The sequence below is a fragment of the Sceloporus occidentalis genome, unplaced genomic scaffold (genome assembly GCF_023333645.1).
Source record: "Sceloporus occidentalis isolate IW3139 unplaced genomic scaffold, rSceOcc1.0.p SCAF_6, whole genome shotgun sequence".
Lineage (NCBI taxonomy): Eukaryota > Metazoa > Chordata > Lepidosauria > Squamata > Phrynosomatidae > Sceloporus > Sceloporus occidentalis.
The window spans coordinates 14,856,833-14,873,326 of NW_028316986.1; the positions used below are offsets into that span (position 1 = coordinate 14,856,833).

Consider the following 16,494-nt stretch of genomic DNA (forward strand, 5'->3'; position numbering starts at 1 on the left):
CAACTTGGATTTGAGAGTGTTCACATCAGTAGTGTGTTAATAATCTAGCCTGGGGAAGACATCATGTTTCTCTGTCTCATTGGAGATTATCACATGAAAGGCATAGCATCATACTCCTGTCCTTCTCCCGTCCTTAATGTCTGCTAATCGCGTGATCAGGGGCCAAAGATTAACACACTCCTGCCATGCATCTCCCATGTGTAAAGTGTAATGGAGCTGTCCCCGCACGCTTCTCTCATTGGTAAAGTGTAATGGAAGTTCCTTTTAATACCAAATTACAGCTCCATTATGCTGTACTGACAGGAGAAGCACACAGGGACAGCTCTATTACACTTTACGCACAGGAGAAGGGTGGTAGTACCACACGGAGGTATGATCATCTTAAGCTCCTGATCGTGCGATTAGCAGTGTTTAAGGACAGAATGATGCTGTGCCTCCCATGTGATAATCTCCTTAGCCATGTATAAGCCCCCTACTCTCTCATCCCCACTTTTCACTACAGCTCTGGGGTTGTGTTAACATACACACTGATGTTAATGCTAAACCATGATTAGCATTAGCTACGGTAAGTCATATACTGAAAAAGTGTGCTCTTGTCATGAAAATGTGGTCTGTGGTTTCTTTCCAGCATCTAGTCAACCTTTTTGCTCGCCTGGCCAGTGACAACATAGGATACATTGACTGGGATCCCTATATTCCAAAGGTAATGTCTAATAAGAGAAGGTACTAAGAACGTTAAGATTAAACAACAGAGAGAAGATTGTTCTATAGAACAGTTTTTTTCTTTGCTGATGCTACATGTAGTTTTTAATGCCTCAGGAAGGCTCACAGATAGGGTAGGATGGAGATAGGTTTTCTGAGTTCCCTTAATGACTCTGAAAATAGATGTTGCTTTTTTAAATAGCCACTGATAAGACCCTTTGCTTAGTATTTTTTTTTTACTTATTTTAAAAAGCCATTCATTCTGTGACCATGGTAACTGAAGATGTCCCTCCCCTATTTTTATTTTCTATGCTTTATCACTTCCATTGTGAGAGGCAGCGTGGTATGTCTTGAGTGTTGGATTATGACTGGAGATCAGGGTTCAAATCCTAGCTTGGCCATGAAACCTACTGGACGATGCTGGGCATGTCACACTCTCTCAGCCTCAAAGGATGGCAATTGTAAACCCCATCTGAAGAAACTAGCCAAGAAAACTCCATGATCAGTTTGCCTTAGCATTGCTATAAGTCGGAAATGACTTGAAGGCACACAACAATAACAGCCATTTCCATTAAAGTATGATAACTAAACTATAATGATTAACTCTTAAATTATAAATCAACAGAATTGCTTTTGCTGTTAATTGCCGTCAAGTCAACTTTGACTTAATGGTTATCCTCTGAATGAGAGACCTCCAAGTCATCCTGTTATGAAGAGGCCTGCTTGGGTCTTGCAAGTTCAGAGTTGTTGCTTCATTATTTGAGCCTGTCCACTTGTCCAGCCTTCCCTTTTTCCTACTGTCTTCTGTCTTACCATGGGTAAGGTACATCATGATATTTACTGCTATTCCTGTTTTTTTGCCTTATAGATTTAATTTTTTATTAAGTAGGACTCCTGAAGAGACATGCAGTCAGTCTTCAGTGGTACCTGAAGAGTGACAGGGATGGGGAAGAAAGTGAGCTGGCAGCAGGGAGGCAACTTGAAAACATTTAAATTTAGGAAATTCAACACCCTGAATCCACCAGCCAGCTTCAACTCTAGCTCTGGAAAGAGATAAATGAAGAAGTTTCTTTTCTCTGACTGTATCCCACTTTTTATGAAAATGTTTGGTGATTTCTACTAGTACACTTGTCCCTCCATATTCGCTAGGGTAAGGGGCACAAGACCCCCATGAATAAGGAAAAAACACAAATAAGAAAATCATAATGTTTTTACCTGAGAGGACACCTCTCTAGGAATCTTTAGGTCCTCCAGTGCAATTCTGTGTCAACATCCAACAGACACTGACCATAGAACTGCAATGGAGGAACTACAAATGCCTACTAGAGTATTCTCTCTAGGAATCTCTGGCCCGTTACAGACGGGCCTTTAAGTACGGAATCAGTCCGTACTAGGGTTAGGAAGGTGCAGTGCTTCCTCACCCCCCTAACCCTAGTACAGACTGAGTCCGTACAAAATGGCGGCTCCCCTTCCACATGGGGGCCGCCATGACGACGTCACGACCGCACCGCCTCTATACGGGGCGGCGCGGATGTGATGTCGTCGCTCCGCGCCAGGGCGCTTAGTGCGCCCTTTGCGCGGAGCAGGAAGGAGCTCCGTTTCGGAGCTCCTTCCTGGTTTGCGGTGCCGCTTTGCATCGCTGGGCGCAGCCTTCAGACGGCTGCGCCCAGCAACGCAAGGGAGAAATGGGCCAAGCGGCCCCTTTCTCCTCCCCGCCGCTGCGGGGTGTCCTTGGGGCTTGAAGCCCCAAGGACACCCCTTTCCAGGCTGCGGGGAAGCGGCCTTTTGCCGCTTCCCCGCAGCCTGGAAAGTGGTGGATCGGGGCCTCGGAGGCTGCCGGTCTGGCAGCTGAGGCCCCGATACCTCGGGGAAAGGGGCGGGTACAGGCCGCCGCTTTTCGGCGGTCTGTAATCCACCTCTAGGTCTTTCAGTGCAACTTTTAGTTAATGTTGTCCATAGAGTTGCACTGGAGGACCTAGATATTTCTAGAGAGAACATATTAATCAAATCCACAAATATCAAAGCCGCAAATATGGAGGGATGAGTGTAGTTACAGTATATAACCTTTAATGACCACCAACATCCCTTGTTCACACAGTCTGTCCTAAATCATTTCTGTAGAATTGAACCTTGAGGCATTTCATTTCTTAATTAATTATAATATTTTGTTCTGTAGTTTAAAAACTCTCCTGGAGCACCATTAGCTATTGCCAAGCTCTTCGGAATACCTGCTAATTCTGGGAAAGGGAACACGAGCTTCAGTTTTTGTTTAGCAGTACTTTGAAAGGATAATTGGTGGCATAGCATGGTTGAATTTCTTCAACATTTTTATGTAGATGCTTTTCAGATACTAGTGAGGAATGTGTGTCTAGTAGTGAGAAGTTCTAAACTGTTTGTAGAGTTGTGGAGTTGTTGTGCAGCGGTAGCATGCATAAACTGAGAACAATTTCAAAATGGCGCAGTTAAACAGTGTGTGGTTGGCTGAAAAACTGCAGAACAATTCATCGCCAATCTGAAAATGTTCCAGGAGTTCTGAAAGAACCAGGCTAGCTAGCTTTGTACCAGAAGCAGTGCCCATGCCATTCAAAAGAAAAAGGTGGTTTGCTGGCAGAATGCTTTGTGGATAAAGTTGATAAGATGGTGTTTAAATGCATGGATAACGGTAACAAGAATCAGATAATATTCTTAGCATATTGTTATATAATTATGAAATTCTGTCCTACAGATATTTACCAGAATACTACGAAGTTTGAACCTTCCAGTAGGAAGCAACCAGGTGTTGGTTCCACGATTCCTAACGAATGCATATGACATAGGGCATGCAGTTATGTGGATCACAGCAATGATGGTAGCATCTTTTTGGTTTTTTAATAGTCTTCTTCTCTCCCCCCCCCCCCAAAAAAAAAATACATGGTCCAGTTACATGGATCTTGGCTTTCAAGCATCCCAATTATCCATACTTATTATATGGTGACTTGGAAACCAATATGATTAACCATATATGAAAAAAATGTATTTTTTCTAGATGATACATACTTTGACTGGTCCCAGAGCACAGGAATAAATAGAAATGTGCTTTATAGGAAGAGGCAGAATGGCTAACTTCTCAGAAAAGCCCATTCTGTTCTTTAGTGATCCAAGTGCTGGAAATGCCTGGCCACAAAAAATAATAATCTATTTTTGGTGATTATAGTAGGGTGTATAACCTACCCTTCAACTTCCAGAGTCTCTGATTTGGCATGGGGTTTCTGGAGGATGAAGTGCCCCTCCCAATATCTGTATCTATGCTGTTGATGGCAGGACTGAAGCAGCAATACCTATTGAGATCAAGGGGGTTAATGAGGAGGCTTTAGCCTCTCCATTGTCAGCCACCCAGAAGCAGCTCCATCTCATTGATGCTGTGTGTGGGGGGGGGGGGGGAATTAAATCGCCCTCCTCCCCATCAATGTGTTTTTTATATGTGACCTTAGACACCCTCCTGATGCTGCATAATGCTGTTGGAGCAAAAAAGCTGCACATCTTTGCATTATAATAAAAGCAGCACCATGCCAACAGCAAGTACTTCACAAGAGACAGACATCCTGTGGTATGTCAAGGCCATAACATTTCCAGCCCAGGAAAGATGTGGGACTATTTCTGTTCCTTGAAATATTTGAAAATAATGTTTCATTTAAAGAGTGAAGATCTCAGCAAACTTTTTAACACATTCTAATTATAATTTGGCAAGGTTATTCAGGATAGACAAAACCTGCTTGGCTTATTGTTACTGGCTTAACCAATAACTATGTTGTAGTGTGTCAGCCAAGCAATACAAATTGAGCTACACATCTCTTGCTTTCGACTGTAGATGACTGCAAGAGCATATCCTTTGTCCACTATTTGCCATTATGTTTAAAAACTAGTACCTTCCCAACTGTCCAGAGAATCTTTGAATTACCATCATGGTTTTTTTTTGTCTATGTTTTAAGTAATACTAAAAACAGTTTGCCTGAAGAAAAGCCATTTTTTTGTAAAACAACACACACTGCCAACTAGTTTGCATGAACTTTGGTGCCTTGTGCAATAGTTGCCTTACAGTGGAGCTGTAAATTCCAATGTTGTATTTTTAGAATTGTTGTAGCTCACCTACTTGCAAACCTCTTGGCCCCAGGATTTTGCTTTCTAAGGCTGTGTCCACACTACAGAAATAATCCAGTTTGACACCACTTTAATTGTATGGAATTCTGGGAACTGTAGCTTTATGAGACATTTACCTTTCTCTGTCAGATAGCTCTAGTTCAATAGCAAACTACAAATCCCAGAATTCCATAGCATTGATCCATGGCAGTTAAAGTAGTGTCAAACTGGATAATTTCTGCAGTGCGGATGCAGCCTGAGAAGAAGGACACTCTTACTAGAATACTGCAAAGTGTGTTAAGACTGCATTATCACTTTGTTAGTGATCCCTAAAGGTGGAATACAAAACTTCTTTTTCTCTTTATCTGAACAGGGTGGACCAAGCAAACTTGTACAGAAGCACTTGTCTGGGTTATTCAAAAGCATTGCATCATTTTACCACCCCTCAAATAATGGACGTTGGTTGGTAAGGAGACAATATGTATTTTTCTTTTCTAATGCTGATGTTAAAAACTTAAATGTTTGAGTTGGAGGGGGATATTGTTGTCCTTTGTTTTATTGAAAAAGCAACTAAAAACAATATTCATTTGTATTGGATACTATCAAATGTGTGATCCAAAAATATAAGCTTATGCCTTCTGCTCATTTTTCATTATTGTTTCAAATGCAGTGGGCTCTTGATATCAGCTGAGGTTTGGTTCCAGGAAACACACCCCCCCCCCCCCCCGGTGGATACCAAAATCTGTCTTATATAAAATGGCAAAATCAAGGCTTTCATTTTGGAATTTTTATATTTTTTGAATATTTTCAAGCCATGGATGCTTGAATCTCAGAATAAAGAATCAGTGGATACAGAGGGACAATTGTAGCTTTGGCTGTTTCTGTGGCCAGCAAGGCCATATGTAATGCCCTCTGCTTGATCATATCCCATGAGGATAATCTGTGTCATGTGCTTGGTAACTTCAGTTCAGAAACACAAGCTTCAGCAGGTTTAGAAAATGAAAGTTGTTCACAGCATAACAGCGTTTTTAGGACTGAAGCACTTTTTGGTTACACAGTATATTAAAAACATATAGCAATTCAAATGTTTTTGTTCCCTCACACCCTATTCGTCTTCAGTCTAAAACATTCTTCTTCCCAGGACTACCCCTCTTTTCCTCTTCCTACCGAGTTTCCAGACAGTGCATATTACCTCCCCTGATGTCTGCTCTTTAGCCAGTGACAAAGAAGATCAACAACTTTCCCACCAATTGTGTAACATATCCCATCATCCTGAATTATAAAGCATTATAAAGCACATACAGGCTATATGTCTAGCAAGCATGACAGGATCTATGATCCTGACATCCTCTCCCTCCAAACTAAATCTACCACCCTCTTTCAGCTACCAGTGTTGCAGACACTGCAAAAAGCCTCTTTTTAGTTTCTTTGCTTCTAATTAACTGAAATTGATTCTGTTTCCTTTTTCCCTATGCTGACAGAACAAGCTAATGAAGTTACTTCAGCGGCTGCCCAATAGTGTTGTCAGACGATTGCATCGTGAGCGTTATAAGAAGATGACTTGGCTTACTCCTGTGCCTGATAGCCATAAACTTACTGACCAGGACATAACAGACTTTGTAGAATGTATTATTCAGCCTGTCCTTCTGGCCATGTTCAGCAAAACTGGAAGCCTAGAGGCAGCCCAAGCACTTCAGAACCTTGCACTAATGCGTCCTGAGTTGGTAATCCCACCAGTACTTGAAAAGTAAGTTCTAAGGAAATTCAGAAAAAAAATTATTAACATCTGGTGTTCAGAGGGTCTGGAAAAGGTATGCCAAAGAGTTACCTTTATTGCAGCTGAAAAGCTCAGAAGGAAAATTGGACTTTCTTTGTTTGTTCAGGGATATAATATGCTTCTACTTTCTTATCCATTTTCTTGTTTTAATTTACACAACAGTCCCTTGTTTTATGGATTTTTACATTTCAAACGTATATGCTGAGATCCTGGTTCAAATATTTTCTTCTGGCATTAATAGCTATAAAACAGTTAAAATGTCAATGAAAGGCAGCTGTCAAAACAACAACAAATTAGAAGTCCTAGAGCCATTTGTAAATCTGATGAACCATGTTGAGCTTTTTCCTCAGTGCTTTTTTAATATGATCCTAAATAGGAGCAAATGCAGTATTACATACTTCATTGTACTTGTATTTAAGGTTGTATTGCATAGTTAGTAGAATAATTGAAATTCAGTCTCCCGTAAAACATATCATCTTAAAATCATAAAAATAGGCTGAGAGCTTTCCTAATGTTAATGCTTTGCATTCTAAGATGGAGAGCCAAGACAAGAGCTGGCACAATGTATTCTGTCACAGTATTTCTACTATTGCAAGCTGTCTGAGGGCTTCATAGCAGTTTCGGGGGCTGTAAAGTAGCCCCCCATGTGCCACATTTTCCCTATCCCTGGTGTAGGCCCTTTCTGTTCCTTCACCCATTTGACTTGACTTTCCTGTTCATATCAGCCTGTCACCAGAACAGCAAGTCAGCAGGGGAGAAAAAGGAGACAAGGCTGATTATTTCTTCTGTAGAAATGACATAAGAAAGTCTCTTTTGGATTAGACTCAAGGCCTGTCCAGCTCAACATCCTTTCCCTCCTAGTGGCCTACCACTGATGCCCATGGGAATCCCACAAAGAAAACATAATAGCCTTCTCCTGTTACTGTTACTCAGTGGCATCGTGTTTCTCATTCTAGAGATGGTATTTAGCCAATAATAACTAGTAACCATTTAGAACCTTTGGTCCTCCATGAATTTGTTTAAACCAGTTTTTAGCTGTCCCTGTTAATTGTCATCACCATATAGTAGGGAAGTGAATTCCATAGTTTAGCTATGTGGTGTATGATGGAGCACTTCTGTTCTATCCTAAAATACCCACCATTCAGCTGCAGCCAATGGCCCTTAACTCTGTTACATGAGAGGCTGTTTATCTTTTCTATTCACTTTACTAAATACTACCACAGTACAAAACCTCATAGTTAAAGAGCAAGTTTTGATCATTTTGTGCATGGACCAACAACCAATTGTTGTTATTTGTATCCTGCTTTTCTCCCCAAATTGGGACTCAAACAGCTTACAGTTTAAAAGAACAATACAATTAAAAAGTTAACATTAAATACAAAAAATACAAAAGTGAGCGTTAAAAAGAATTAAATTATTTGCAGCATTAAAACAATTCATACCTTTAGGTATAGTTAATACGTGAGAAACATGTCATCCTGTCTCAGCAATGGAAATCCACTGGGTGACACTTGTGAAGTCACACACTCAGCCTCAGAGGATGGCAATGGCACACACATACACCCCCCCCCCAAAGAAACATGCTAAGATAACTTCATGATAGTTTCACCTTAGGGTCTCCATGAGTTGGAAACAACTTAAAGGCACAAAACAAACATGAAAACAAAAAGAAACAGGTATTCAAAGAATCACTTTACAATACTGAAACCCAATTCTTTTCATGAGGTTCTAATTGTGATTCTTTACATATGCATATAAAATGATTATCTGGTGATCTCCAGGAAGAGAAACATCATCAAACCTTTTTAAAAAAAATCTATCTTCATTTTTCTCCCTCATACAATTGCATAGAACATACCCTGCACTGGAGACATTAACAGAACCTCATCAACTCACAGCCACCTTAAGCTGTGTAATTGGAGTAGCTCGTAGCCTGGTATCTGGGGGCAAGTCATTTCCTGAAGGTCCAACGCACATGTTGCCTCTTTTGATGAGAGCGTTGCCTGGTGTAGATCCAAATGACTTTAGCAAATGCATGGTGAGTATATTAAGCGTCACATGTTGTTGTTGTGACACAAACCAGTCTATTTTAGCTCACTGCAGAATATGACTTCAGTTTTCCACAGCTTCACCGCTTCATTCCCATGTGTCCTCCCATATTTCAGTCCTTCTTCAACAGGTGGCAGAGCTAGACAAGTGCAGCAGGTCCACAGGCACATCTTCTACTCTGGGATCATCGGGAATTCCATGACTTGGGGGGGGGGGGGCAGAACAACTCCCTCTCTCCAGAAATGGCAAAATGCCCCTTTCTCTTATTGAAAATTGGATATTCTTCTTTGTGCTCTCTGTGGTTCACACAGCAGGGGGTATTCTTGCACCCAGTTGTGTGAATTCATAGGTGACAACTTTTAAGAACTACAGTTGCAGGTATGCAACCTGCCCTTTTTCATGTTAAACAGTGCAGGGGCTACTGCAATCTGTTCAGAATATGAATTGCTTATTCTGGCAGCTTCCAAGGGAGGGAATTCACCTTTTTGGAAGGGAAACAAAAAAAGGTGGTCCAGGAAATCAGGAGTTGAGGGATGACCCCAGGGTTGCAATAGCTGTCTCTAATCCTTCATGAACCCCAGATCAGTAATCATGGAATTGTCAAAATGTGATTGCTGTAATGAGATTTTATACTGTTTGATGTTTTTATGATGTGTATTTTAGATATGATTGCCATTGTATGGAGATTTCTAGTTGTAATCCCACTTTGATCCGTTGGGAGAAGTGGGAAAATACAAATAAACTTGTTGTTGTTGTTGTTGTTGTTATTATTACAATTATACATGAAATAGAGATAAAAGAGCAGCATGTTTTTGCTTATGTATGTCAAGCAGAACTATGGTTTAGCACAGAGATGGGAGTCACAAAATCACACAGTTAGTGTTGGACCCATGTCCCAGCAGCCATAGCAGATATAGCTAATGGTGAGGAATGGTGGAAGCTGCAGATCTGTATGATTCCCATCTCTGGTATGTTGGTATGCACAAAGGCAAACTGGTGGGAATTAAATATATGTAATATGTTTGTTGTACCATTTGTTGCATCATACATAGGTATGGGCAGATTTCTAGTATCTGAACTGTTTATGTGCTTTATTTTACACATGTTCAAACCTTATGACTTAAAATAAATTCAGTGCCAGCTTTCAATGTAATTGCTGCATATTGAAACTTCCTTTGTATTTCCCCATAGATCACATTCCAGTTTATTGCAACGTTTTCTACTCTTGTGCCTTTAGTAGATTGTTCAGCTATATTACAAGAGAGAAATAATCTCACAGAGGTAAGGTATGAAATGGTTAATTTTGCTTCAGGTTATGTTTTAGATGCTTTCTAATGAAGTAGAAAGCAGTTACTGTTTCAAGTAACCACTTTAAAATGCATTCCCACTGTAAATAAGAGAGAGTTGCAGCCTTCTGTGTAATAAATTGTTTTATTTAAAACATTTGTATGCCACTTCCTATTTAAGTGGTTTACAATAATATCAGTAGAAGTTTAAGATTAAATGATTAAATTATTTTATTGTATGTACTTTGCAACACCAAAAATTAAGCTCTACAGTGGGCCATTGGTGTCTACTGGGGTTTGGTTCCATGGATGCTTTTATCCTTATACAGTGGTGTAATAATATGGTGTCCCTTATATAAAATGGCAAAATCAAGGTTTGCATTTTGGGGAGATATATATATATATATATTGTGGAGTGGGTGAGGGAATGTTTTCAATATGTGGGTGGTTTAATCCATGGATGCAAAAATCTGTGGATATGGAGAGCTGGCATTTAGAGATTTTGTGGCCCAAAGCCTTTATTTATTTTTAACACATTTTTGTTGGAATAATTTGAAATTCTTTCTTCTTGTGTTCTGATATTGTGTCAAGAACAGGGATATGGGGAATGGATTTTTTAGTTACTAATACAAAATTATTAGAACATGGCATAATGATTCTGATAATAAATATAAAATTGAACTGAAATGTTTAGCTGCAGTTTGGGAAGTATATCATAGGCCACAAACCAATGGGGGTGGTTGTACACAGCGATTTCTTCTGTCATTAAAACCAGGAGGGGAGTAACTGTTCCCCATCTTCCACTGCCTTGCCTGTGGATCTTCAAAATGAGGTCTGGAGTGCTGAAACATCCTTTGGAGTTGTTTTTTCATATAGCAGTAAAGGACTTTGGGGGAAAGGGAGGGGAAGAAATTTAAATACTTAAAAGGATGTCACATTGAGGAGGTTTTCTGCTGCTCCAGACTAGGACCCATGGCAATGGATGCAAGCTACAGGAAAAGAGATTCCACCTCAACATTAGGAAGAACTTCCTGACAGTAAGGGCTGTTTGACAGTGGAACACACTCCATTGGAGTGTAGTGTCCTTCCTCAGAGGTCTTTAAATAGAGGCTGGATGGCCATCTGTCAGGCATGCTTTGATTGAGAGTTCCTGCATGGCAGGGGTTTGGACTGGATGGCCCTTGCGGTCTCTTCCAACTCTATGATTCTATGAATGTAAGCCATAATTTGGAAGTAAAAGGGAAGCTTAATTTTTCTTCTACCTTTTGAAATCATAGGTGGAAAGAGAACTGTGCTCTGCTACTGCTGAATTTGAAGATTTTGTATTGCAGTTCATGGACAGGCAAGTTGTGATAGATCATTTGGCTTCCTCGTGTATTTCAACCTTGTCTCTTTTGCTTCATGTAATTTTGAATCTGTCTCCTCAGATCATTACCAACCAGAACATAAGTACTTTTAATAGTCCTGCTCTGGCCATATGATGAGTTCTCCCTCATCCTTTTTAATAAAGACGAAATGGGCATGCCACCATTTTATTGGAGGTTAAGCTAAATTACTCATTAAATAGGTGTATTTTAAGTTGTAATTTGAAGAGAAGGACTAGTTTGTGTCATTGTTTGAATATTCTGAATGGGGATTATAAGCATTAAGAGTAATTGGAGGATGGCAAAACAGGCTGAGCATCTTGGTGATAGAGCTGGAAGAACAAATTTCATGGGCAGTAGTATATTTTGATGTGGTGTTACAGTAGCTATTCCCTATCCCAAAAAATCCATGCAGTTCCTGAACTATGGCTGATATCTCCCATTTCTTTCAGTCTTCTGAAAGTAAATATAAGTAAATATTGCATGTAGTCATGTATAAGACAACCTCATGTATAAGTCAAGGGTGTGTTTTGGAATCCGAATTAAGGATTTTGATATGACCCTTGGCTAAATCAAGGATAAAACTTAGGGGCATGTAGAAAAAGATGTAAAGAACAAAGCAAAGGAAAACAGTGCCAAATAATTTACAAAGGTGTAATTGTTTGTGTTCACCCTAAAGTTTGGATGGATGTGGAAGGAACTACAGTAAATGGTTGCTGTGTGATGTGTATGTGAAGGGAGGCAATAGAGTGTGGATGGGGCTAAGAAAAGGCACACATGTCAAAAAGGTGTAACGGTAAGAATTAAGGCACAGTGTAACACTTACCAAAAAAAGAAACATCCTCTTCTCTGTATATAGTGGCAAAAGGTGAGAGCTTAGTCTTCCTGAAAGAAGCACCACCCACTTTACTCTCTCGGCATTCCTGTGAGGGGAAGCATCAAAGAGCTGCCATCACCACCATTTTTCCACCTAGACATTCAATTAGGCCAGAAGCAGCACTGCAGAGGAGAGAGAGAGACCCAGTGACCATGTTCTCCTGGAGTTTGTTATACAGTGGAAAGGAGAAGCCAGGCATAGTCAGACATGCATTCTAGACTTTAGGAGAGCAGATTTCAGTAAACAGAGAAGTATTGAGGGCGATCCCATGGTCAGAAATACTAAAAGAGAAGGGAGTTCAGGATGGATGGGAATTTCTCAAAAGGGAGATACCGAATTTCAAATTGTTCCAGTGAGAAAGAAACATGGGAGGTGTCTCAAAAAACCTGGATGGATGATTAGGGATCTTTCAACTGAGCTAAGTTTTATACTTAGAGAGAACAGGCTGGCCCAGCGTCATCAGAGGCTGGCCTGAAGACAGAGTGCCCTCCCTCCGTAACTGTCATCTTTCGGCCGTTGAGGGAGAGAACAGGCTGGCCCAGCGTCATCAGGGGCTAGCCTGAAGATACAGTGTATCTTAATTGTAGATTTTTCTTGTACTGTTTTATAATTTTCTTGTACACCGCTATGATCTATTTGGAATAGCGGTTTATAAATAAAACATATTATTATTATTATTATTATTATTATACGGAACGTGTATAAGAAATGGAAAAAGGTGGAAATCATGATAAAGGAATTCAAAGAAATAGCAGGCACGTGTAGGGGTAAAGTCAGAAAAGCTAAAGCACAGAATGAATTCAGGCTTGCTAGAGAGGTTAAGAACAACAAGAAGGGCTTTTATGGATATGTCCGCAGCAAAAGGAAGAAGAAGGTAACGGTAGGGCCACTGCGTGGAGAAGATGGCAAAATGCTAACAGGGGACAGAGAAAAGGCAGAATTAATCAACACCTTCTTTGCCTCTGTGTTCTCAGAAAAGGAAAAGGGTGCTCAACCTGAGGATAATGGAGCAGAGAATAGGGAAATTTCAGCACAGAATAAGTAAAGAGATAGTAGAGGAACATCTTATTAATCTAAATGAATATAAGTCTCCAGGCCAGATGAACTACATCCAAGGATATTAAAAGAACTGGCAAATGTAATATCTAAGCCGTTGACAATAATCTTTGAAAACTCCTGGAGAACAGGAGAAGTCCCAGCAGACTGGAGGAGGGCAAACGTTGTCCCCATCTTCAAAAAGTGGGGAAAAGAGGATCCCAAAAATTATCGTCCAGTTAGTCTGACATCAATAGCAGGAAAGATTCTAGAGCAGATCATTAAACAGAGAGTCTGTGAACATCTAGAGGGCAATTCCATAATCATAAAAAGTCAACATGGGTTTCAGAGAAACAAGTCATGCCAGACAAATCTGATCTCTTTCTTTGATAAAATTACCATCTTGTTAGATGAAGGGAATGCTGTGGATATAGCATATCTTGATTTCAGAAAGGCCTTTGACAAGGTTTCCCATGAGATTCTTGCAAACAAGGTAGTGAAATGTGGGCTAGACAAGGTAACTGTTACATGGATTTGTAATTGGTTGACTGGCTGAACCCAAAGGGTGCTCAACTATGGCTCCTTTTCATCCTGGAGAGAAGTGACCAGTGGGGTCCCACAGGGCTCTGTCCTGGGGCCACTGTTATTGAACATCTTTATCAATGACTTGGATGACAGAATTGGGGACATACTCATCAAATTTGCAGATGATACCAAATTAGGAGGAATAGCTAATACTCCAGAGGACAGGATCAAATTTCAAAATGACGCAAATAGACTAGATTAGCTGGGCCAAAGCTAACAAAATGAAATTCAACATGGAGAAATGTAAGGTACTGCACTTAGGGCGGAAAAATAAAATACATAGATATAGGATGGGGGACACCTGGCTGAATGAAACTACATGTAAAAGGGATCTAGGAGTCCAAGTTGAACATGAGTCAACAGTGTGATGCGGCAGCTAAAAAGGCCAATGCAATTTTAGGCTGCATCAATAAAGTATAGTGCCTGGATCAAGAGAAGTAATAGTGCCACTATATTCTGCTTTGGTCAGGCCCCAACTGGAATATTGTGTCCAGTACTGGACACAACAATTCAAAAAGGACATTGAGAAACTCGAGCGTGTCCAAAGGAGGGTACCCAAATGCTGATGGGTCTGGAAACCATGTCCTATGAGGAATGACTTAGGGAGCTGGGGTTGTTTAGCCTGGAGAAAAGAAGGTTAAGAGGTGATATGATAGCCCTGTTTAAATATTTGATGGGATGTCATATTGAGGAGGGAGCAAGCTTGTTTTCTGCTGCTCCAGAGAACAGGACCCAGAACAATGGATGGAAGCTACAGGAAAAGAGATTCCACTTCAACAATAGGAGGAACTTTCTAACAGTAAGGACTGTTCGACAGTGGAACACACTCCCATGGAGAGTGGTGGAGTCTCCCTCCTTGGAGGTCTTTAAACAGAGGCTGGATGGCCATCTGTCAGGGATGCTTTGATTGAGAGATCTTGCATGGCAGAATGGGGTTGGACTGGACGGCCCTTGTGGTCTCTTCCAACTCTATGATTCTATGAGTAGAAGGGATCAGTGCCTCTTTTAGGTTGTTCTGAGACAGACTAAACTATCGCCTTTTGCCACTCTACTCAGAGAAGGGAATGATTCCTTTTTCTAATAAGAGTTCAGGTACAGTATTTATATTTACCCAGGGATAAGTTGACCCAGGTTTTTTGGGTTGATTTTTGTCTGAAAGTTCTAGAGTTATACATGAGTATTTACAGTAAATGTCAGCTTCCCAAATAAACGAATTACCCACAAACTTCTTTGCTAATTGTCCTGTCCACACATTATGTCTTTTAGCAGTTTAGGAAAAATAGTGTATATGGCTTATAGTATGGCGTGTGCTTTCCAGAACTGTCTGGTTGATGACTCTCCACAGGCCAGGGGAATAGGTCACATAGACATTATAGCATCTTGCCAATGTATGGCGATATCTACAGGAAAGTTTGTAGAATGGTGGCATTGTTTTTGGTAACACTTTTTCCTTCTCCTCCCCATAGGTGTTTTGGGCTCATAGAAAGCAGCACATTGGAGCAAACAAGGGAGGAGACTGAAACTGAAAAGATGACACATTTGGAGAGTTTGGTGGAATTAGGCCTATCATCCACTTTCAGCACAATCCTTACACAGTGTTCAAAAGATATATTCAAGGTGTGTTTCAACTTGCTTGCCTCTTTACCAGTTTTTGTCAGACAAGTATTTGGAACTGTTTAAAAGGCAGTTCCATCTGTCTGACTCTTAATTATTATTCATTTCTCACTTATGGCAACCTTATCACAGGGTTTTCTTGGCAAGATTTGTTCAGAGGGGGTTTGCCTTTGCCTTCCTCTGAGGCTAAAATGGTATGACTTCCCATGGCTGAGCAGGGATTTGAACCCTGCTCTCTAGAGCTGTAGTCCAGTGCTCACACCACAATATCACAGTGGCTCTTTAACTGTTAATTATACAGTGCTCTAAAAATATTAGGCACAATTAAAGTAAAACAATAGTGAGGCATGGACAAAAGGGCTACTTAGGTGCGCTCAAGGACCTGGACATTTCTAGTGGATTTTACTTTTACTTTTTTAAACAGAAGACCCTTATGCTGTATCACAAAATGCTTTTAAATGAAGTATGGCAAGTGGCATGGGAAGTGTCTTATTCAAAACACACAAATCTGAATCTTCTTTAGGAACAAACTATTTCCGGCATTCTTTGAATCTGTGCAGGCATAATTCCTGTATCAAGAAATTACCTGACTTTATGATGTCATAGTCTTGTTTGTTTCAGTATGTGAGATTCTTTTTAAAAATGGCTGTTAAGGACCTAGTTCGACTAAAGTAGTCGACCTGTAAGTAGAACTTTTTTCTCCATTGTGGTAATTTTTTATGTAGAGGGAATGTTGTATCAAGGAACATTCAGTCATTTGAGCCCTTGCTTGCAAACTGAAGTGGTACAGCTCAGGCACAGGTTTCTACCTGAGTGGAAGCTAGGTCTAGGAAACACAGTTGCCCCTCCTTTTTCATGGGGGAATCTGTTCTGACCCCGTCACAAAAACAGATTTTCTCTTATATTCAAGCCCCATTGGCTTGAATATAGGTGTGGGGGCACATGACCCATTCATTCTCCCTCCATTTGTCCCTTTGCTCATAGGTGAGGGACGAAAGTCCGATTATCGCGAGAACGGAGGGAGGATTGTATTTAGTTCCTTTTGGCTTCAATAATGACTGATCAAAAACAAGAGGAAAAATTCATACC

General features: G+C 40.5%; 1 protein-coding gene across 2 annotated transcripts in view; it reads left to right on the top strand.

Annotated features, from left to right (window-relative positions):
* Positions 1-16,494, top strand: part of PSME4 (proteasome activator subunit 4) — a 132,742-nt gene that overhangs the window by 52,983 nt on the left and 63,265 nt on the right. For both annotated transcript variants that reach the window (XM_089528916.1, XM_089528917.1), the window contains exons 7-14: positions 629-703; positions 3,428-3,550; positions 5,192-5,284; positions 6,300-6,565; positions 8,447-8,633; positions 9,836-9,925; positions 11,208-11,272; positions 15,258-15,408. In XM_089528916.1, coding sequence (XP_089385042.1) covers positions 629-703; positions 3,428-3,550; positions 5,192-5,284; positions 6,300-6,565; positions 8,447-8,633; positions 9,836-9,925; positions 11,208-11,272; positions 15,258-15,408 — 1,050 coding nt within the window. The remainder of the gene's footprint in view (positions 1-628; positions 704-3,427; positions 3,551-5,191; positions 5,285-6,299; positions 6,566-8,446; positions 8,634-9,835; positions 9,926-11,207; positions 11,273-15,257; positions 15,409-16,494) is intronic.